General features: G+C 34.0%; 1 protein-coding gene across 1 annotated transcript in view; it reads right to left on the bottom strand.

Moving 5' to 3' along the window:
* Positions 1–25,252, bottom strand: part of LOC137925382 (agrin) — a 101,601-nt gene that overhangs the window by 28,214 nt on the left and 48,135 nt on the right. Inside the window, exon 2 of the mRNA XM_068768814.1 lies at positions 14,940–15,092. Coding sequence (XP_068624915.1) covers positions 14,940–14,988 — 49 coding nt within the window. The 5' untranslated portion in view covers positions 14,989–15,092. The remainder of the gene's footprint in view (positions 1–14,939; positions 15,093–25,252) is intronic.

Raw genomic sequence — 25,252 nt, 5'->3', positions numbered from 1 at the left:
ATGATTAAAATATTGATAATTAAGTATTATTTGCATATATAAGGTAATTTAAATAAAAAAATACGCAGTGCAGACACTTTAATATGTTACTTCGTGCGATGCCGGCACCGTACTGGCCCACAGAACTTGGTCGGTAGGCATATCGCGCCGGCGCGAGACTGGCCCCTCACTGTACACCCCGCGTCTCGTGCCGGCGTGACATCGACAGCTAAGTTGTTAAAGAAAGAAAGACAAAAATAGGTCACTTTAAAATTATATTTTCTTACTGTATAATGCTATGATTTCAAAGAGTATCTTGAGTTTCTGGCCGACTCTTCTTATCAGATTAGCGTTCGGAGCCGGTGGTAGCATACTGCATATAATGTTAAAATAGTCGACGTAACAAATTCATTTAAATTGTCGTAATTATTTACATGGAATAATTAATGTTTTTTTGACAGGATGAATTGTAATTACTAAGGTGACCATGAATTTTAAATTTTCGGGACAGTCCCGAATAAATGACCCATACATTAATAATCTAGTAAAACGTGTTCATACTTGGATACGTTACTTAAAATGAATTAAGTTTTACGTAAGTAAATAAGTTTTTAATAAATTTTCGCAGCATTTATGAGGGTATTAGAAATTTTAAGCATATAGTTTCTTGGTTATTTTTGATATGAATAAAAAATCAAATAATTATAAAAGTATTATGTCTTAACAATCATTACTGACTTCCAAATTAAACAACCTGCCACAGTTTTCACAACAAAAATGAGTCTGAATTTGTTGTGAGTTCTTTTTGGGTCTGAGCGCATTTGAATCTCTTGTAAGTTCGATAGGTTTTTAATTTCTATTAAACTAAGCTCTAAGCTATTACGCTCTGTTATTAAGCTCTGCTATTAAGCTCTGCTATTAAGCTTTGCTATTAAGCACTGTTATTAAACTCTACTATTAAACTCTGCTATTAAGCTCTGCTATTAAGCTTTGCTATTAAGCACTGTTATTAAACTCTACTATTAAACTCTGCTATTAAGCTCTGCTATTAAGCTTTGCTATTAAGCACTGTTATTAAACTCTACTATTAAACTCTGCTATTAAGCTCTGCTATTAAGCTCTGCTATTGAGCTCTTATATTAAGCTCTGCTATTAAGCACTGCTATTAAGCACTGCTATTAAAATCTGCTGTAAAGCTCTGCTATTAAGATATGCTATATTCTCCTCTTAATGCACATAAATAATTATATTTTGAAAATCTTTTCATAACTTGAATAAAAAACTTCAACTAAAATTACTGCTTACTTCTCATATCGCGCAATAAAAACCTTCGCAGTCAAATTCAAATTCAAGATATCTTTATTCAAGTAGACATTTACATGTGCTTTTGAATCGTCTATTATTTTAACATTATAAGTAGTAGGCACTACAGTCTCAGAACGCTGATCTGCCAAAAGAAAGGTGTATTCACACTAACCGTAATCATAAATCATTATACATAAAAACTTGATATGAAAGTGCTATGTTGACAACAATTAAAGTAAATGTTCCCGAGAATTTGTTTCTCGTTTTAAGCGGTAAACTTTAAAAAGGCACTGGACCTTTGATTTTCACCGCCTGGCTGGTGTTTCCTGATCATACCAAATGCCTTTAAGTTTTTATATTAATACCTTAAAAGGTTAATGGCTTATTTTAATTGGACGATGACAAAACATGAGTGAGTTCTTATTTAAAGGTCTTTAAACTTTAGTTGAACCTTAACTTTGTATTGTGTAAGTTGATGTAAAAGCAGGAAAGCAGTAAAGGAATTATTCTTAACCTATGGACGCCCACTGTAGGGCATGAGCTTTACCCAAAGATCGACACGATGATCAGTCTTGCGCTGCCCGCAACTAGTGGGTCCTGGGACCATAACTAAGTCGTCAATCTACCTGGTAGGGGGGAGAGGAGGGGGGGGGCTACCCTAGAAAGTTCACTAGAAATTCTTCTAGCTACGCAATCTTGGTTCTTCCAAAATTAATTAAGGTAATATATCAATTTTTTTAATCATTTCATTATTCAAAACATCTGTTTTCAATCAACCTGTCTAATGCGATCTAAAGTGTAATCAAATCTGTTCAGAGATAGATAGTAAACAATCATGAATTTTGATATATATATATAGTAATCTGAACGTTGGAAACGCTTTTTCTTATTGTCATTTATTTATTAATTATTTATAGAATTATTTATCTTTGAATAAGGTTTACTATATATTGATTGATAGTAAATGACCTATATATTCACTCCTTGAAGTTTCACATCTAAAGTCAATCACCCTGTAGAAGCAAAACAGGTTTGTTATTATTTAGAGAGAAAAAACTCTTTCCTGTCATATATGAATTCAATTAAATCATAATATTTGCAATCAACTTAATCTAGAATCACATTTTTGATTAATGAATCATTTTGAGTTTTGATTTCAAATTTTTAGTTACACATCAATAGTTTGTAAAATTACAACCAATGTCACGCTAAAGAAAAAAGATAACACGAGAAGCTTAAAAGATATCACCATAGGCGAGCTCAATTTGATTCTAAATTCAAATTAATCCAATAAAAATTAGTTTTTCCGGCTTCTTTCTCTTGACATATATGTGTTCATTACAAACTATATATAGCTTAGAATAATAATAATAGAATAATATGGGTCAGAAGTACATATATAATTCCCCCATCACTTTTCTTCCATCGGCCAAGAAGACGCAAAGATTTACAACATCCCTACACATTTGAAATTCCTTAAATAAACAAACAAGGTATAGAATAACCTATCAGCGTCGTTGTTTCCAGCTAACTTATAACTTAGGAGTCTTTAAGTCAAGAGTGAATAGGTTTCATCTAGGCACATAGTAAACCTCGTTATTACTTAACATAATTTTTTTTTAAAATAAATATTTAATATGGTGACCATGTTAATGTTGTTTTTTTAAGGATATCCTTTTTGCTTTTTTCGAAGAATTGTATGTTACAGTGGGTATGGTATATCACTCGTAGCTTTTGGGGCCGAATGGTTCTCGAATGGTCACTGTGAACCGGTTAAAGCCGCGTATGAAGCCTTCTTTCTAGGTGGAACGTTGACATAGTCAAGGTCCCTGGATGAGGAGGGGATCTATCGTCGGACACAAATAGTTTCTAAAAGACAACTGCCTATGAATTCATAAAAAATGTCCTAATGTCAACAAAAATCATGGTCACCCTACAACTGAAATTGTTATGCATAGGATGATTTCTATGTGTCCGGAATTCTAATGGGCCGAGCATTGTTACTTATCTATACAATTATCTGTACCACTGTTCCAGCGCACGTGTCCACGGAGCTTTTTCTTTGGTGTTTTATTGACAATGATCCTGTGGCGAGAAGTTGATTATTTTTGAGATAAGAAATAAACGTAGCAGGTATTTGAATATAATTCATGTTAGAGGAGTATGGAAGTAATTTAATATTGCGAGAGATAGAAAGACAGCTTTAATATTTAATGGAATCAGGCATTACCTCGCGGAAGTCCATCCTAAGTAAGAAAAGGACCAATATTTAGCCGCTTCCGCACAAAGGTTTTTTTTTAAAGATCCCCGCTATTGGGGGCCTCTCGTACCCTATTTATGGTGGGACAGGGACTTTATTTGCAATTTAATTTTTACATGGTTTTTTTTTTTTTTTTTTGCCGAGGCTTTTTTTAGGCAGAAAGGTTATCGTGTAGCGACCATGAGCCGGTTGAAGCGTGGGCCTCCACTAGGTGGACCAACGATGTAGTTGAAATCGTGGGAAGTCGGTAGATGCCGCCAGTGCGGGACAGATCATCGTGGCGATATTTGGAGAATGCCTATGCCTTGCAGTTGACGCCCATGGACAGATAAGAAGAAGCGAAGCACATCCTCGCACCCTCTGCATCCCATAAGCATAGTATTAACAGCAAGACGTTAGAGAAAGACTAGCGAGTCATGTGTACTTAAATATCTCATGTGCGTCTGGTTACTCTATTACATTCAGACCTTTTCCCATATAAACCAACCTAGACCGCAACTCATAAATTTAGCTAATTCCGACGACTTTTACTATGACGTCAGTTCATCTAGTGGGCGGCATATATATATTTATAAGTACATTCTTTTGAAAAGAAGTCTCTCTTTGACTACTTAGTAAATCCTGTAACATTCAAAAATAATCATCAATATTAATTGTACATACCCCTCAGTGATAGATGTGATTAGACCAGGTGGAAAAGGCCTATATTATGCATTTTCTACAATTTATTAGTCATCTGTCGACCTTGTAGTGGAACGTTCTACATTGCGCTTTCTGGTCTGTGGTCTCTACTAAAGACCATTAAGACCCAACTTGTGCTTCGCACCATGTAAGTCAACCAGAGCTATTTTAACTTACCTAATTATATATATATATATATATATATATATATATATATATATATATATATATATATATATATAATTAAATCCGTTAGAATGCTTACTTTACGCTCTGTATATATGTAAAAAGTCACTTTTCTTACAACAAAAATTAACACATTTTTAATGCAACCAAATGTAGTTATGAGAACGTTTTTATTGCAAGCGAGTGTACGGTTAACTGTTGAAGAATAGCGGCACCTTTACACTCGGCAAACGTGAGGAGACGACGCTTAAGTCCGTCCAGGAATTTCTACGAGATATTTGACCTGAAAGTGTCGCCATCTGTTATCTCAACTGTGTCATTACTAGTCACTTGGCGAATATTAAATCTATTTATTTATATATCTCACGTCATTATTAAAAGAACAATTAAATAGACACTAAAATCATATCTAGATATTAATGTGAACATTTCGTTCATCACCATTTTAGTCATATGACGGATCAGTTGGACATAGACCTATCTCATAAATATTTAATATGACCCGTTTAGAAGCGACTTTTATTCAACATCATCTAACAACCTTAACTGTTCACCACGTTTGCCTTATAATTCCATCACCAGCTTTATTCCTTATTTATAAATCCTCAATCTTAAATCTATGACAGTGACTTTTGTATGAAATAATTTTCAGTTCATCATTTTTAGCATTCTCTTATGTCATCCTTTACAAGTTATTTTACTATGTCTTCCTTCATTATTTATATCTTCTTTTATACTCTTTCTTTCATTCACAATCCTTACATCTCCTCTTTTTCTTTGTCGCGTTCATTTAGTATCACAATTTTTAATTATTGTCCGTGTTGCTATGACTTGTTTGAGATTTTACAATTTATTTTTAGTTAATCTTGTATTTGATCTTTGTTTATTTTTTATATCTTTTTTTCATCACCTGCTTGGAGAATCAGGCAGTTGTCGGTGATGATGGAAGCGAGATCTACCTTAAAGAGCGTGATCTTGGAAGGTTGAGAACTTTGGTGATAGTATAATCAACTCCTTAGGAATAGATTAGATAGAGTATGTCCATCTTGTCAGTGGACATCCTGATCATCTGACATCATTCAACTCGCTAGATGACTTTTGTTAGTCAGAAATGAGATTTATAGATCTCCTCATTTCTAACATGATCTCGTGTAGAAATTTTACATAGATTTCTCCTTAATGACATTATTCAAATTAAAACTATAGTTCGTAAGGCTTTTAAACAAACCTACCGGTATCATTATTTCCAGCTATACCTTAGGAGTCTTCAAGGCAAGAGTGAATAGGTTTTTTCTAGGTAAGCATGTAGCATGGTAGACTTCATCGCTTATCATCAGGCAAGATAAAGATCAAATCGCCTATAAACGATAAAAAACTAATTAATGCGAAGATCACCACGAAGACCAGTATTGCGCATCCTGTGTTTTCCCTACCTTCGCCCCGACCGAAGTTATTATGAGAATATATATCCTAATAATAATAAAAAAGTATTATAGCATGTATAAAGAAATTGTAATATTATATGTTCAGCAGTAGGCGTCGCACATCGGAAATTATGACAATGAACAATATTAATACAATAAAGAATTTGATTTAATTTTTAATATTCCTGATATTTTAGATATTTAAAAACTTTAATTATATCAATGTTATTTTGAGATGTAATCCGTACCATGTCTAATAGACTTCTATGTTTAGACAGATAATAATTACACGTTATACATTGATTCATCGCTTAGACCGTAGTAAACTCATTCCAGTCAAATTACGCAATGTTTAATGCTCAATGATTTCGTATCAATTGTTCTCGTGTGCGTTCTACAGAACGGATATGTGGAACGGCGCTTAATGGTGTGACTCGCTTTCGGTACATGATACAGGATGTTCGGAATTGAAAAATAATATTTTTATTTTTTTTAAACTTGAGTTTTGATATAATAAGATTCATACTATATGTAATATAAAAGAAAAATTATTAAATGTACTATTTATCGTAACAACCAACATAAACTAAACCGCCTTCTTTAGTCTCTAACATACTCTAAATATATACTTATCCTTTGAAAAACTACGAAGGACTCGACTGACAGGGATATAGGGACATTAGATATGTTCCTCAATGCAAGGAAGAAAGTCAACCATGATAGGTATATATATAAGGATTGTTGGTATTATCCCAGAAGATCAGAAAGTTTCATATTACAGTGAAACAGGCAAACCTTGATAATTCTTAATTTATTTTGACGTAAACACTAATATAGATAGAGCTCTCTAGAAGCACAGAATATATAAAATATATAGCTAATAAATAAATCAATGAATAAAAAAAAACGTTCAAAAATATTTTTTAATAAAATTTCATTCGAATACAATGTCTCTGAATTATCAATTAAAATTAGTATTATAAATCCCACTTTTTAAAATGTGTAAACGCATTCTTACAATATGTTTCATTGTTGACTTCCAATCATCTTTCCCTTTCATTTACATACAAAAGTGTTGAAAGAACCAACCCGCCTGCCAAGCGCGGCGATTTTGGTAAATTCCTCCATAGATGTCTTTGGGAAAGGCTTTTACCATGCAGTGGGCCGTCTTTGGGCTGAAACGAAGATGAAATAAAAAGCCAGTTTGACTTTGTGGCCCACTCTTCTCAAATCAGATCTAATTTATAGTCCACATATGTGCTAAAATTTATTCTAATTGAGGTCTGAAATTTCTAATAACATTCACAAGTGTACACTAAATGATGCTATGTGTGAAATAAATTGGTTAATATTGATAAGATGATTCATTGCATTTAATTTGCTTTAATGTTATTTATTACAAAATAAAAATTGGAAAAAAAACATCCTGTGTACAGAAGTATACCGCTACGTTTATTCGCGGATATAAAAGAACAGGTTTAGTGTAACACGACGTGAGCGATGCGAAATGATAAGTCACCAGCGGACGGTGGCCGATGGTGGACGGTGACCACCTACCGGTCCGGAGTATGCGGAATTGATTTACTCGACGTCGATTTGATTATTTCAATGCACCTTCTGTCCCGACAGATTTCATCCAAAACATACATTTTACAGTTCAGAAAAAAATTAAGTTTGTTTTTCAAAATGATCACTTTATTTACTAATTTAGCAAATGTCATTTACAACAATCTTATAAGAAAATCAAAGGATAATGTTCTGTTAAAAAATATGTTACCAGAACAGTATAGTAGAGAATCGGGTCGATAACTATTCTTACTAAATTCGAGCTACAAGAAAGAACAATGAAAATAATATAGAAATTAAATTCAAGTAAATCGTATAAAAATGAATTTAAAAAGATACGTATGTTTACGATAGTAGATTGTTAAATATCAAGTGTGTTCAAGCTCTTTGATAGTGCAATTGAATACGCATTCAAAACACGCAAAAGATCTTTTTACGTAAATCATATTTATTGAAATTATATGACAAAAGCACACGTATATGACAGCATTCCTAACAATACTTAAGATGCCAGTTAGTTAATTATGATCGGTGTTATGATTTCGCTAATGTTATGGTGGAATAATAATTATTATTATTCGCATCAGTGATTTGTTTTGATTTCCCAGGAGTTGACATAGGTTATATAGTTAAATATTGAAATAAATCGACAATCAATCGGACCCAAAAATAATCGTTCAAAAAGCCGCATGTGGCCCGCGAACCGTACTTTGACCACCTTTGTTGTGTATATAAGAAGAGTTGATTTTAGAAATCGACCAATATGACGCGAAGAACACAAAATAGTTGGTAAACCTAACCTAGGCGGTTCAAGAAAAATATAATTCAAAAAACTTTGCTAAGTTGAATATACACATTTGCAACATCATTTCGATGCCTTTCATCCTAATAAATTAAAAAAAAATAAATAAAAAAACCGTTTATTACCGCAACCTCCAAATTACTCAACACATGTTTCCCCCTCTGTGTTTGGCACTAATCGGTGTAACATAACTCCTGAAGATGCCCCGTGGAGGGGTGAAACACGTGTTGAGTGATTTGGCGGTGGCGGTTGCGTTATTCGCATTGTTTGCCGCATACACATTTATCAGTGGGCTGGCGGGCGGTGCATTTGTTGCACGACTAAATATTGGTCCTTTTCTTACTTTCAATTTAGTTTCCTCGAAATAAAGAATTCTGATTTTTTATCAGCAGGCTACATGGCCATGTGACTTTAAGAGTCTATAATAGAGACCACGAATCGACAAGTTCCTTAGAGAACGTCCACACATGGTGGACAGATGATATTGATGCAGGCTCAATCCAATTGTCCTTATTGAAAATTTATGGTTGAGACCTTATCAAAAAGTCTGCCCTGCTCTCTAGGAAGTTCACAGTAAAATCGAAGATCCTCAAAGATACTAATGGAGAATTAATGAAATGGAAGGTATAACAAAAAATGATACAAAAAGTGTGATGATCTATGTAACCTCTCTGATTTATATCTGAGCCTACCTCTTAACCAGACAAGCTTCAAAAAAAAACATTGTTTTTTAAATCACAGATTATTGCTACAATTCATCAAAAGATACCTTATCCTTAATTTGTAACCATGTGTAGTATAATTAGTGCTCTTATAACCAGAAATACACCGGATCAAATCTCAAGGTAAATATACAAAGCACTAGATCACAAAGGTATTGATACCTTACTGTTAATTTGTAACCATTAATGGCATAATTCGAGTTCATAAGAACTTTACGTTATAAAACCAGAAAAAGCACCAGATCAAATCACAGCGGAAATTTACAAAGCACTAGGTGACAAAGGAATTGATACCTTACTCTGAATTTGTAAACATGTATAGCATCATTGATGCTCTTATAACGAGAAAAGCACCGGATCAAATCTAAGCCGAAATTTACAAAGTACTAGATGACAAAGGAATTGATACCTTACTCTGAATTTGTAATCATGTATAGCATCATTGATGCTCTTATAACGAGAAAAACACCGGATCAAATCACAGCGGAAATTTACAAAGCACTAGGTGACAAAGGTATTGATACCTTACTCTGAAATTGTAACCATGTATAGCATCATGGTGAACCATTTTACCTTTGCACAAGAAACAATCAACTTGCTAGTATGACAACTACCGCACCTTGACTTTGATATCCCATGGTCACTAGATTCTTCTTCAAAATTCTATCACTTCTTACTTAAGAAACCTTAGGAGTTTAACATTCCAATTATTTTGTACTTTATTCATTATAGCATGACTTTTCATTGTGTAGACAGAAATCAACTCCGATTTATTTTAAAAGAGCACGAGATAACTCAATATTGATCTATCTGTATTAGTACTATTGCTACAGTTCTTTGATAAAAAACATTTCTACTGTAGTAAAGATATATTATTAATTATACAGTTTTTTCGGTTCAGGAAAAGTGTGATTCGAGGCTGGATCATGTTACCCATCATACATAGTGCGTCACAAGCTTTCCAAATAGGGTAACCAATTTATACAGGGTGTTTGTAAATGTAGATATAAAAGTTTTGAAGATTAATACAGACCAAAGAGGCATTCTCATTACTCTAGTTTCTTTTTTTTAAATGAAAGGTACAACATTGGATCTTTTAACAGAATTCTTATTGATGGTAAACGACAATTTTTTAATCTATTTTATTTTTGACTCGACTCGGCTTCTATATTATAGCACTGGAAAAGAACAAAGTTTCCATTTTATATTTATAACCAAACAGCCTTTATAAATAAAAATAATTATAATCGATTATTCACAATTATCATTTTAAAACATCCTGTATAAGATCATTAAAGTCGTTCCATAAAAACATTTATTAAACTCAAAAACCGCAGCGTGAGTTTAGTTTTGAGGCAACAAGTCATTGTCAGAGCATGTCTTGTTAACGGTTACCGACGGCCGGTCATGGATCGATGATCTATACATTGCGATCTATAGATCATCGATCCCGCGGACGGATATTAGCCGCCATTAACTACCAATGGACTTGTCCGTCTGAGTGTAAACAATTAAAGATTGTGGCACACCGAGTATATTTTATTGTTTTAAATGTCTAACGTTTTTATAGAGAAATTATTTGTTTGAAAATGTCAATCATTTTGTTAATAATAATTTTACATAAATAATATACAGACAGACATAAATAATAATTAAATTATTTATTTATTTATTTTGAGCGGGCATGCCTGCCAACTACAAAGATAATATAAGTTTATATTCTTTTAATACAACATTCTACAAGTTTAAATATGTTTACTTATTCAAAAGCATATTCGTAAGCAACCTTTGCTAATTGCAACTACTCTATATATCTAAAAGTTGTAAAAAAAGTGGTAAAATATTTCAACATAAAAAACGTCAATTAGGAGAAAGAAGAGAAAGCTAGAACGTCCCCGGTACCAACAGGAAATCAATCAAAAAAGAAATTACTTAGTCTGGCTACGAGATCTATGATGAAGAAGTACAGTATTTCATCATCACTAAGTAAAGCAAAGTTAATTTTTTATTAAACGTATTACGTTCTAAAATACATCCAAATATGTTTTTGGAAGAAGATGAAAATTAATTTGAGAGACTTTACGTTTGGCTTGCCAATATTTTAAAAGCTCATTAAACTAGAAATTTTTAAAAAAAAATTATATTTAAGAATCACTGATAATTACAATTTCCTTCGAATCATTGATTCTATTTATTTCCTAATCTTCTATCTCTTATAGTTTAATTTCTTTTATCATAACACCGTTATAGGAGAACATAAATAAAGTTAATAAAAATTTAATAATTTCCTATCTCGGTGTACCACCAGCTTTATTGTGACGATAAAAAAGAGACAATATAATTGTAGTTATCGTGCCGTACAAAGTTAAGCATTGATAGTTAAGTACATCCCGTCGATTTTAATTGACAAACGTCGTTCAACGGACTTGAATTGTAATGGTTAACGTAATTACAGTTTTAGAACACCCCGTGTAGTTTATCTCGACGAGGCAGATGATATTGCTCTAAATTTATGTGTGGGCTTAGTTAATGGTGTTTGTAAATTGGTGGAGAATTACGGAGTCGATTAGATACTTTCAAATTGAAACGGTTGTGTGACATCAATTGGGCAGGCTTCATGGCATGGTTCTGGAGTATAGACCACGACAAGCGTACAAGCCTCCAGGTTCTAGGTGACCATATTAAGGTAAAAACACCGGATTCAAGCAACTTGCAATCGATTTTATTCGAATTATTTATCGAAGGTCTATGTCCAGTAGGGGATATCCTATGGCCAAAATGATGATGATATGAAATGGCTATTAGATTGCAAATGGTATTTCTTTAAATGCCATCATCATCACCGTCATCATGATCATCGATAGACACCTATTGCAATGCATAAACCTCCCACACTGAGCCCATTTAGTGACTTCTCGCGATCTTTAACTATGTAGTTGGTCTGCCCAATAGTGGGACTACAAATTGCGTCTATCGACTCGTAATCACTACTCTAGAATCTTTCGGTCCCAGATGAAATTCTTCTTTTTCTTCTCAATCAATAGACATCCACTGCACCGGGTTTCTGCTGCATTCAGACTTCCCTCAACCTTATCTTTCTTTCCTGTCCACTTAAGGGGACCTACTGCTTCTATCAGCTCGTGGTCTCCAGAACCTTAAGGATCCAACGACTCCACTTTAAACGAGCAATTCTTCGAGAACTGCAGAACCTTAAAGATCCAACGACTCCACTTTAAATAAGTAATTCTTCGAGAACTGCAGAACCTTAAAGATCCAACGACTCCACTTTAAACGATCAATTCTTCGAGAACTGCAGAACCTTAAAGATCCAACGACTCCACTTTAAACGAGAAATTGTTTGAGAGCTGCAGAACCTTAAAGATCCAACGACTCCACTTTAAACGAGCAATTCTTCGAGAACTGCAGAACCTTAAAGATCCAACGACTCCACTTTAAACGAGAAATTGTTTGAGAACTGCAGAACCTTAAAGATCAAACGACTCCACTTTAAACGAGCAATTCTTCGAGAACTGCAGAGCCTTAAAGATCAAACGACTCCACTTTAAACGGGCAATTCTTCGAGAACTGCAGAGCCTTAAAAATCAAACGACTCCACTTTAAACGAGCAATTCTTCGAGAACTGCAGAACCTTGAAAATCCAACGACGCCACTTTAAACGAGCAATTCTTCGAGAACTGCAGAACCTTAAAATCATACGACTCCATTTTAAACGAGCAATTCTTCGAGAAATGCAGAACCTTAAAGATCTAACGACTCCACTTTAAACGAGCAATTCTTCGAGTTACGTCATTAATCTAGTTTCTTTTGCGGATTTCATTATTTCTTATTCGATCTCGCAGCGAAACTTCTAGCATAGCCATCTCCATTGCTCTCTTTATTAAGTATTGATTAAGTTTTTATTGTAAATTGCAAATAACTTAAAAATGTCTACTTAAATAGACGTGATTATCTTTATCAAAAGCATCATTGACTAAATTAATAAAATAAACTTCTCAAGGTTATAATGTGGAAATATTCCTTTCACATATCCTTGAATGTTTTTCTGCGTATCAGGTATTTACAATCCAATGCTAAGTAAAGTCAATGTCCTTGCCTCTTATTCGAGATGCAAAGAACAAAAGCTTGGAGCATAGGCGAAAAGTTTCCAGTATATCGGAATTCTACAGGCTGCATTTTGAAGAGTCTATTCCGTAATTATAACAAATAATTGCTTCATCACCTTTCTGACAATAAGATGCATGGATTCACGACATCTGTACACGGTGAAATTCTTTCAATTTGCACTAAGCGTTTATAGTATCACAGTTTATATGTATCACAAGTCCAGTCTTGTGAAGAATACTGCAACCATCTGTGGGATGGATTGAAGTACCAGCTCGATGCGTGGGACTTCAAGAGACGAGCCAAGAGTCTGATTGGTAACGACGCTTTGCTGAGACCGAAGCTTGGAAAAGTTGCCAGTTTATCTATGTTCTATAGACTGCAGATGGGAGAAAGTGCAGGGGAATTACACTAAATAATTCCCACGTCTCCTTTCTTCCATCGGACAACAAGACGCAAGGATTCACGACATCCGTACACGGTTGAAATTCCATCCGAACACAATAAGCGTTTGGCTAATACTTTTATAGTGCGAACAGCGACGTGGAATAATATACCGGCTTCATTGTTTTCAATTATAACTTAGGAGTCTTTAAGACAAGAGCGAAAAGTTTTCTTCTAGACAAGCATGTACTTATTCTCTGTTAATGTTCTTGCTGTTAGCCTAAAGGCTTTTACAGCTTCATCGGAGCCGAGTTCACGGAGCGGAAGGGTCCGTGAACTTAAAACAAGCATGTAGCATCATAGACCTCGTCATCGCTCAATCAGGCGAAACAGAGGTCTAATGCCTGGCCTATAAAGTGCAATTTTTTACACATTTTCTTTCCAAGTGTTTTTCGAAATATTTTATCTTTTGTAGGCAAAGCATTTGACTGAATACTAAGCAATGGTGAGGTCTACAATGCTACGTGCTTGCCTAGAAGATACCTATTCACTTTTGTCTTGAAGACTTCTAAGTTAGAGCTGAAAACAATGACGTTGGTAGGCTGTATCATATCTTGGCTGTTCACAGTTCAAGTAGTTCAAAACTATTAGAGTTGAAACAATTTCAATCGTGTTTGAAAGTTTTGAATCCGTGGTCTTGTCGTACAATAAAAGACGACGGAGTAATTATTTGATGTAACTCCGACTTTATTTTTGTTAAACATATTAAACAAGCTCCGGTCATCTATTGCCTTGCAGAGATTCCTTACGACAAATCATCTTGAAGTGGTAGTGATCTTAGCCAAGCGATAGGAACCCACCAAGTTGAGGGTCCGTATTTTACGCGATCATTTGTAGCGAAATTATTTATTTAATGGAATCAGGCGTTACCTTACGGAAGTCCATCCTAAGTAAGAAAAGATTAGTACATGTTACACTAATCGGTGTAACATAACTCCTGAAGATGCCCCGTGGAGGGGTGAAACACGTGTTGAGTGATTTGACGGTGGCAGTTGTGTAGTTCGCATTGTTTGCCGCATGCGCATTTATCAGCAGGCCGGCGGGCGATGCACTTTGTTGCACGACTACCACTACATGTGCGGAAGTGGCTAAATATTGGTCCTTTTCTTACCGAAGTTATTTGTTTGAGGCCTTTGCCAAGCGGCCAAAGAACTCGACTTCCCAATACGATTTATCTCGACGATGCTATATATACGTTTAGTAAAAATATTCAGATAGTTTAAGAGGGTTCAACCGAGGGGTCGAAGACCAGTGGGTAGACCCAGGTATCGCTGGATCGATCGCGTTGAGGCAGACTTGCGCGAATTGAATGTCAGCCAATGGCAGACGATGGCGCAAGACAGAGGAAAGTGGAAGTCTCTCGCTTCGGAGGCCAAGACCCACTTTGGGTCACTGAGCTAGCGGAGTAGTAGTAGTAGTAGTTAAGAAGGTAGTAAAATTTTACTCACCAGCGAAAAATATAACAGCTACGTAAAATACTGGCATTTTTGACTCCATGTTTATCACAATCGAGGTCTTTTTAACACACACTTATAACTTTACTTATTTAAGAATTAACAATACACTGTGCCGTGAATCATACGTCCATATTTACTCGAATTCTGAAACAAAGAAACTTAATGTTAGATATATTTTTAATACATTTTTTTTATTTATAGCTATTGACACGTTAGTAAATTACAATTATGTAAATAGTAATGTATGTATTTGTATGTTTGTCTATATATGTATTAATATGTGTATTGGTATGTGTGTATATATTTGTAAGTATGTACATCATAAACTACCCTCTCCTTCATGTCTCTCATTTCCATCCAAAGGTTGTCTGGTAGAGATCGCCTCGAGCAATAAGACCGCGTCTTGTACCATATGAATTGTTTCATTTTTTTCTCTATTTATTTTCTATGGTGTACAAAAAGTGTTATTACATAAATAAAAAAATCTCGTGGTTTCCTCGCAATAGGTAACACAATTCATTACATCTGATGAAGTATGGCTTTGAACACACTGTTCTTTTCATTAATCATTTATACGTATATTCTGTTGATGTTAATGATGCTAGCCCGGAGGCTTTTGTAACTTTATCAGAACTGAGTGTCTCATAACTCAGGATCAACGAACTTAACAAAATTATTTAATGGAATCAGGCGTTATCTTGCGGAAGTCCATCCTAAGTAAGAAAAGGACCAATATTTAGCCACTTCCGCACATGCAGTGGTAGTCGTGCAACAAAGTGTACCGCCCGCCAGCCCGCTGATAAATGCGTATGCGGCAAACAATGCGAATCACACAACCGCCACCGCCAAATTACTCAACACGTGTTTCAACCCTCCACGGGGCATCTTCAGGAGCTATGTTACACGTTGGCACTAATCGGTGTAATAAAATATTGGTCCTTTTCTTACTTAACAAAATTGAACTAGCCTGATTTTGCCAGTTGACCAAAGCCGTTCACACAAAGGTTGATTATATTCGTGTCCTATATATTATAATAATTGCAGTCTGAGATGTAAGGGAGTACTCTGCAATGGCAGGATGCCGGTTCTGCTTCAGATCGCCCATGCTGAGGATGGGAGACGGCAGTCATCACCGGAAGCAAAGCAGTTCAGTACTCGTGTATAAGTAACAAGTGTAATGGATGAAGTTGTTGTTGTCAGGCCTGCGGCTGCAGTGCTTTAAGTGACTTAGAAGAATGTTTGTTGAAACTCTGAGATGATATCAGAATGGAACTTTCCTAGGACATCTCCTTCTGATCTTGGAGAAGTAAGGAGTACAGAGATGATACTTCCGCTTTGTGGGGATTTAGATGTAGCATTGAAAATGAATTGTTCAATGTTTTGCCCTATCTATTATTTTAATTATTTATTTGTACATATTTTGTCATGTTCTCTTTTAGTGCAACTTGTTTAGCTGGTTTTTATTTTTTAAATATATCTACTCATATAAAATTAAAACGAGCTGCCCTGTCTTGTATAAATAAAAATTCCACAGCGATTTTGTCGTATCCGTGCAAAGAATATATTTAAAGTTATTGTATTTATAAATAATGTAAACAATAAAACTGATTATAAAGAATATTCGAAAACAATGTGCATTCTGCGTAGAAGAACAGATAAAAAATAAACTCAGAGAAATCTTCGCGTGAGTTATTCGTTCCGGCAAGCTCATGGTTTCTCAAAATATATGTTTCCGGGCCACGGGCTGTGTCCATTGCAAATCAGTCAGGCAATGAATCAGTTCCATCAATACACTTTCTCTCGTGATATTCTTGTGGATATATTACCTTTGTGTAACATCCTTCAGGTTCTAAATTGCTGACCAAGTGCCAGTACACGCAGTGGGGATAGGTTTCCACCTTTTTCTCTGTTCACGGCTTCATACCCCTACCGCTAAGAGTCAGAAACTTATTCTTGTGGAAATACTCCCTTATGTTTCTTCCTCCAGGTTCTAAATTGCTGACCAGGAGCCAGTGCAGTTGGGATAGGCTTCCACCTTTTTCTCTTTTCACGGCTTCATACCTCTACCGCTAAGAGTCAGAAACTTATTCTTGTAGATATACTTCCTTTATGTTTCATCCTTCAGGTTCTAAATTGCTGACCAGGAGCCAGTGCAGTTGGGATAGGCTTCCATGTTTTTCTCTTTTCACGGCTTCATACCTCTACCGCTAAGAGTCAGAAACTTATTCCTGTGGATATACTTCCTTTATGTTTCATCCTACAGGTTCTAAATTGCTGACCAGGAGCCAGTGCAGTTGGGATAGGCTTCCACCTTTTTCTCTTTTCACGGCTTTATACCTCTACCGCTAAGAGTCAAACTTATTCTTGTGGATATACTTCCTTTATGTTTCATCCTTCAGGTTCTAAATTGCTGACCAAAAGCCAGTATACGCAGTGGGGATAGGTTCCCACTTTTTCTTTTTTCACGGCTTATACCTCTATCGCCAACAGTCAGAAACTTTTAATATGTAAGGTTTTTACTTCTTACGTTTCTAATCGGTTCTTAAGCTCTATTTTATAGTATAATATCCTAGCCTGCTTTCAACTCTATTGTGGAAAACCTCAAGGTTTATCTACCTTATTTTACATACTAACTAGATCTAACTTAATATACTACAATTTACTAATGCTATAACTATTTTTATTTCTAGGTTTCCTAATAGGTCCACTCTAGTGGGGAGCGTACCCACGCCGGCTCGTGGTCTTCTAGAACCTTCTAGCTTTAACGGTTACACGAGAAATGTTCCCTACCTACTGCCTCTTCAGAGCTTGGTTCTTGGTTCTTCTGCGATCTCCTCATTTGTGTTTCGATCACATCATTGCCCATTGCTTTCTAGATGACCTTGAGCCTTCTGATAAAACCACGTCTCGGATCCATATGTCATCACCGGCAACACACATTGTTTAAATACGTTCGTCTTCAAACAATGCTGTATTTTATATTTTTTTCACACTTGTGTCCGAGATTTTTTTATAATAGGTTTCACCCCTTGTTTTTATGGGAACAGGGATTTACTTTCTTTTTATTATTTCCATACTCTTCTTCCATTCTTCATAATCTCTATCATTCTGTTCTTTATTTCATAACTCAGTCTATTTTTCTCTCCGCTCTAATATCCTTTCATACATCCTCAATTACTGCAGTTTAGTTTATTTATACAATTTATATATATCACAACTTTCTTAGTTAATTTTAGATCTTTTACCTATTTAACACATTTCTCCTATTTTCAATATTATTATTAACATATTTAATATATTTCTTGTATAATTAGATCTAATGTATTTTATATTACGACCATAATTTTATACGAATTTCTTAGAATTATTTTAAAGTGGTAGAACAGCCTCAAAGAGGTTTCTTATCGGATCGTCGCTTCTTATATTTAGCATCTAATTTAGTGTTACTAATTTTGTTGACATAAATGTAATAAAAAAAGTGATATTCTTAAACCAACGTGTTTGGTTTAGTGGTTTTTTTATACGATTTTAAACCCTTCTCAGATAGCATCGGTGATATGTTCCAAATAAAGCGAAGTTTCTCAGAATTTAAATAAGCGTGGAGTTAATTTTGTTTTGGTATTTTGTTAAACAACATTTACAAACATTTTTATGATAGTAAATTAAAACGTATATGTTTAAAGAGCCACATTTGGCTTCTTACTGCTATATATTCATCTATTTAAGATTTTTATATCATCCTGTATATAACAAGATGTTTAAGACTAAACTGAAAGTACTATTTATTTCTTTTTCACTAAATTCTCGCCGTATTTGCGAATAATACGGAATAGATTTGCTTTAACTGTAGCTTGCTTTATTTTCGATAACATTTTCTAAAGATCATGCCTCGATAAATGTAATTGTCTAGTCTAAATCGTGGTCACGATGTAGGACGGTGAAAATCCTAGGCATTAACATAAAAGATCTACATAGACAATACGTAATTTATGTTAAATAGTTTGGCAAGCTATATAAACGCCGGCAACGGCAGCCATTTTGTATTATTTATGGATGATTGATTTTAAAATTGATAAACGCATTCTGTCCTTGATTTACAAAATTATTGGTCATAGGAGTAAATGTATAAAAGAGGTTGTATTAAAATAGGTCTTAGTGGAGGTACGAAATCTACAGAGTCGAGTCCAAAATGCAAAAAAGTGAACATGTATTCATTTTCTCTCAATTAACGTATTAATTACCCTATCCAAAAGTTAATGGATTTAATTATTTGGAATTATTTATTAATTATCCACGAGTGAGTGCGAGTTGGTGGACGCGGCGTGGGTAGATTTCCCACTATGTGGACAACGACATAGTCAAGATCAGGGCAAATAGTGGCGGCAGCGCAAGACGCGTGATCGTGGCGATATTTGGGGAATGCCTATTTCTTGCAGTAGGCGTCCATCTGCACATAAGCAGAAGAATTTATAAACAACTAGCTGATCCTGCAAACGTTGTTTTGCAAAAAAAATTGATATTTTAATTTACAAATAAAAAATAAGGGTTGATCGTAGAGGGGTGAAAATTTATGGTTGTATGTATTCTTGTATGCTGTATCATAAAAAAATAAAAACAAAAACTTTTGTTAAAGAAATAAAAAATTTTTTTTAAGTGTGAACAACCTTTATCACTTAGGGGTATAGAAAATAGATAGTAGCCGATTCTCAGACCTACTGAATACGCATATTAAATTTTGTAAAAATCGGTCAAGCCGTTTCAGAGGAGTTCAAGTTCGAACACCGTGACACGAGAATTTAATATATTAGATTTAAAATTTTATCAAAATACAGATTAAAAAGATCATATTCCGCCACGAATCAGCGACTAAATTCACTGTATTTCAGTTTCTGTATTGTACTTTTTTCAATTTAGAAATATAAAATTAGTAACAATTGTCACTTTAAAACTATCTCACTTAGAACATTTAATAAATCAAAGCTGAATAATAATAAAACAAAACAAAAACTTTACTAAACTGGGATCAATAATCCAGCGGTTTCTGCAGAACAGAGAGTAATAATTACGAATCACAGCAAGCCATCACATTCCAACGACTTATAAATTGTGTTGGGAATATCCAATAATTTCGAATGAAATTGTATTTTAAAAGATAAAAGAGCACGAGAATATATCAATATCACTATGATATTATCAATATATGAGTAGTTATTAGTATGAGTAATATGATTACAAAATAATCGATTTTGTTTCTGGATATGGTCGTACTAAACGTAATTAAAAAAAACTAGAAATCGTTAGGGCGTTGTAAATAAAAATAGTTTAGTTTAAAATAATTTAAGGTTTAAGTTAGAAAGTTTAGTATAGTATCGTCTTAAACTTTAGGATGATACTAGGATAACAAAGCTTGTTGAACAAAAAGGAATTTTTGAAAAAGTCAAATGCAAATGTAAAACAAAGGTAGAAATGCTAATGTCTGTAAATTATAGAATAATGGATCCTACTTATAATAAAAAAAACTTTAACACTCTTAGCTGACATTTAAAGGGTAAGCTTTCACAGCTATATCAAATTATTTATCTATATATGGGGAATAGCCACATAGTAAAATATATATTATTTCATGTTCATAGTGGCAACATTTAGTTAAAGTCAGGAACCAGGTGTAACAGTCGAAAAAAAGGAAGAAGAAAAGACAGATAGTCATGCAACAATGTCGAACATTTAAAACTGTAAAACATAAAAAAAATCCAATTGTACACAGTAAAAACTTTATATTATTTCACCAAGAGTGATTCTCACACACACACATACACGCATATATATAAATAAATATATATATTTGTGTGTATATACATAAATTATTTTTTTCTATTTAAATGCAACAGGCCAGAATATTCTATAATAAACAACTATTAATTGAAATATGTTTGAATTTTGAAAACGATTATTCTTACTATATTATCGATATATGTTATATGTAAATATGTTTATATTTGTATATATAAAAATTGTTTATAGTAGCTTGAAGAAATACGCGAAAATTCAGTGTTCCACCTAAGATAATTTATATTATGTACATTCATAGAAATCTACTCAAATAGTCTTTAAATGCTAAAGATGTAAAAGTCAATTGAAATTGTTTTACATCAAAAAAAATATAATTAAAATCCACTTTATAAGATGCAAACAAATGTCTGCAACATTCAACTCGTTCTGAACCATTATGGTATGTATCCTCTTGAAATACCAGACTGTTTCCGTTCTGCAAAGTATTAACTGCTCCCGCATATATCACTTTATTTTCTGTAACTACATCCTCCTTTTTATAAAATCCTTTTTATATCATTTCGCGGTAACAAATCACTCATAGCTAATAATACTTTTATGGTGTGAATGTATAGTATATTTGACAGCATATTTTTAATGACTCTAAAATATATAACATAATTTTTTTTCTATTTAAATGCGTAAAACCGACTACTTGTTACAATATAAAATCTTCACACATATAATAGGTTGTCAAATATCTCCCTTCCGCTTTTTTGCTCTTTATTCAATGCTTTATAAAAAGTGTTACAGTGATCGGATTTAGTTCAAATATGCGCCGTTTTGTTCGATAATCTGTTTCCATCTAGACGGCAACTTCATAATACCTCCCTCGTAGAAGCCTCCCTCCTTATTTGCGAAGAACTCGGACAGCCACTTTTCACAAACCTCCTTTGAGTTCAACTTTACACCACCAAAAATTTAAAAATTTAACATATTCTTAACATTACATTGTTTATTATTTTTGAACCCATAAATTTAAATTGCATTTAGCAAGAAGTCATTCATGTAACATAAATACAAATTGATTGATTATTGGTTTATAGTTTTAAAGTGGTAAATGTTAAGCAAAGATATGTATAATCTTTTACACTTATTTCAATCAAAGTAAAATGATTACTCTCACATGTGGTTCATTTTTTTTTCAATTTAAATGCGACAGACACATAACTTATAACAGATCTATCTCACACTACCTATGTGACGTGTCGTCGTATTTCGTGCGACAGAGATAACGCTATACAAAGCCGAAATTAGCCGATTGTCTCTTTCCAAAAGTCGAATGTGCAATATTTATAGTTGGATACTGTTTGTAGTAATATTAATTTTGAAAGCCTTTTCTTACTCTATTATTATTATGTTATTTATTATTAATGAAACCATGTACATTAATACCCCGCTTTACGCGAGGGATACGTTCCAAAAAAAATCGCGTTAACTGAAATTCGCGTATAACGAGGTTTATGATTAAAATTCAAAAATTATTACAAAAAAATACAAATCATTTTATTCAATCACTTTAATTCTAGGAACACTTTATGCAATACATACTCTTATTTTTACAGGAAAAATACATCTATTGTCTTTTGGGTAACGTTTTGTTTAAGTTCTTGTAAAATACGTTCATAACACCCAACACTGTTTTTAATTGTTTGACTGATGGTCAAGACACCATAGAGAAGTTGATGACTACATTATATTTATAAGCACTCTTTCGCGTAATTCGCGTTATAGTGAAACCGCGTATAACGGGGTCGCGTAAAGCGGGGTATTACTGTAATATTAATTTTTAAAAAGCTTTTTCTTACTCTATTATTATTATGTTCTTTATTATTTATGAAACCATTGATTTTTGGGTGCAAATAAGCTATACCTAAATCCCTTATATACATATATATATATATATATATATATGTGTCAAAATTGTCTGCAAAATTAACAATTAAAACTTTTGCTCAATTAAAAAAAAATCGCAGGCGAATCTGATCGATGCCCGTCCACACACAGCGTTCTATAATTAAATTAAGAAAACGAAAGAGAGCGCTATTTATTTTTTATCTGTCGCCTATTGTCGTTCCAGCCGGTGACCCAGAAACAATTCACAACAAATCTCCGCGCCGGCGATATTCCGCCTAACTTATTTCAAACACAATGACATCGTTGTAGAATGTATGTTTCTGAGCCAGAGAAATGTGGGACGTGTGAACATCGAAGACAAAAGTCTTTGCTGAACAAGCGACGAGATAAAATTACTTTATTATTCTGAAAACGTAGTCATTAAGATAAAATATATTTTGTGACTATTACTTCGTGGTTTTACCCGCATTCACTTTTTGGAATCTAAGTAATAATAAGTCTTATTACAATCTCTCAACGAATCATGGAAAGAGATTTTTTACAAGATCGAATCAAAAATAATACCGTATACGTACAAAGTTAACTAACATAACTTAATGCAGTATTTTAAAGCCTTTTTTATGCCATGCCTCATCATAACCTACCTAAAATTCATACGCCCTATTATGTTACATATATGTTTCTTTATATTAAAGTTTTGGTTAAACTTGTATCAAGTACACTTTATATCAGAGCTAACGGAAAGTAAAGTCGTTTTCTTAAATTAAATTCACACGACTACATTTTTAACAAGTTTTTATTTCTAATCAACAATATATTTTACGACCTTTTGTCATCTAGAATACGAATTTTCTATGCCAGAGCGGTAAAAATCAATCAGTTTTTGACAAAAACGATGTTACTTTCTGGTCCCTCTAATATTTGCCCCCTTAACAATCAAACTGCTACCTAGTGCGTGGGCCCAACGTTGGGAAACACTGACCACTATGTTCGGGGCCATATATATAATATATATGGAATATGAAAGTACATAGCAGCCTTAAGGAGTTGAGACCGCGGTCCAGCAAGCATACTGCTTCCATCCGGTCTTGTTTTAAATCTATTGGGAGTCTATTTTCTCTTCTATTTTGTACTTTCATGTTTTTCCACTATCAGAATAAAATTAGTTTCTATATAATTAGAGGACTTTCTTAACTCAATTTCACTATTTTGCATCTCACTCGATTAAATATGGTAAAATTTATTACCAAAAAGCATTATGGAAGATTGCAGTGAAACGTAGGTGAATATACCAGGCGATCAGAAACCTATAGAGGTCAACGACTTTCAACCTTAACACTTCTAGAGCCTGACCTTTGATCCGGTAATGAAAGTAGTATCGGCCAATATTCGTTATACTGTCACCGCCTATGATGCCCTAGTACTGTTTTTGTTTAATCAATATTTGCGTTCACATTGTATTGAAATTTAAAAAGTAAACTTTGGTTAACAAAATGATACATACAGATTGATCTGAAATTTTGGTACACACATTTAATTTAGATGACAATACAATATAATAAAAACAATAACATTATAAATCTAAGATGGCCGCCGATACAAAATGGCGGATTACATATTTTTCCTTAACCCCCTCAATATGGGTATCAAATGAAAGGGCTACACTAGTAAATCACGATGATTATGTCAAAATTTAAAATTCAAGATAGACGCCGTTCCAATATGGCGGACTAGGTACATATTTTTCCACAACCACCACAATATGGTTATCAAAAACCGTTTAACTTAAAAGTCTTTTAAATGTATTTATTTTTTATTAATGGATATTTTTTCCTCTTCCCTTCCTTATATTTTGTGCAGATGTTGTTAAGCTGCTTTTCAAGGTCCGAAAAAGACAGAAACACAATTTTTGTTATTTATAATTATTTATTTTTTGCTGCACGAATATTGTCAAAACGTCGGTAAATCAGTACAACATCTACGCGTAGTGGCCAGCGCCATCTAGTAAATTTTTATAGAAAATATGATAAAACAGTTCTATATATTTACCTTTAAAAACTGACTTCTTAAATATTATTTGCACATATTTATCGCTAGAGAAGCCGGATCGCTTATCACAGGGAGATGTCTATGTCCTGTCACACTAGATAGAAATTATTCCCTGTTGAAGTTGTTGCTGTTAGCACGAGGGCTTTTACAGCTTCACCGGAGTTGAGTTCACGAAGCGGAAGGGCCTGTGAAGTAGTGGGCGTGTACCAGTTGCGTGAAGACTTCCGCACGTAATAATGCGCTCTACCTGAATAGAGCTGTGTAGTGTTGATGTTGTGTGTTTGCGGCTTAGGACGGCAGCGTGGACTACAGGCGAGCCAAGAAGGAATCCGGATCCAACGTTAGTTAATGCTGTTCTCTGTTATGGAGCTGGTGGCCGCTCTCAAAAAACGTGGTTGCTCCTAAAAAAACAGGTGCTGTGGCGTGGTGAGTAGCCTTTGGTTCTATTGTACATACCCCGGTGACTTGTGTGGAGTGTAGCAGGTGCAGTGACTAGATAGAAACATTGCTGAAGATTCTTTCGACAATTCTTCTTCCAGTATTCCAAAGTGGTAATAGTGACTGAGACA

Source organism: Battus philenor, unplaced genomic scaffold, assembly GCF_028537555.1.
Source record: "Battus philenor isolate CCGP_79_NKW_IND1 unplaced genomic scaffold, ilBatPhil1.0.hap1 SCAF_27, whole genome shotgun sequence".
NCBI lineage: Eukaryota > Metazoa > Arthropoda > Insecta > Lepidoptera > Papilionidae > Battus > Battus philenor.
Note: the sequence above shows the minus strand (reverse complement) of the source record. Positions and strands in the feature narration are given on the sequence as shown.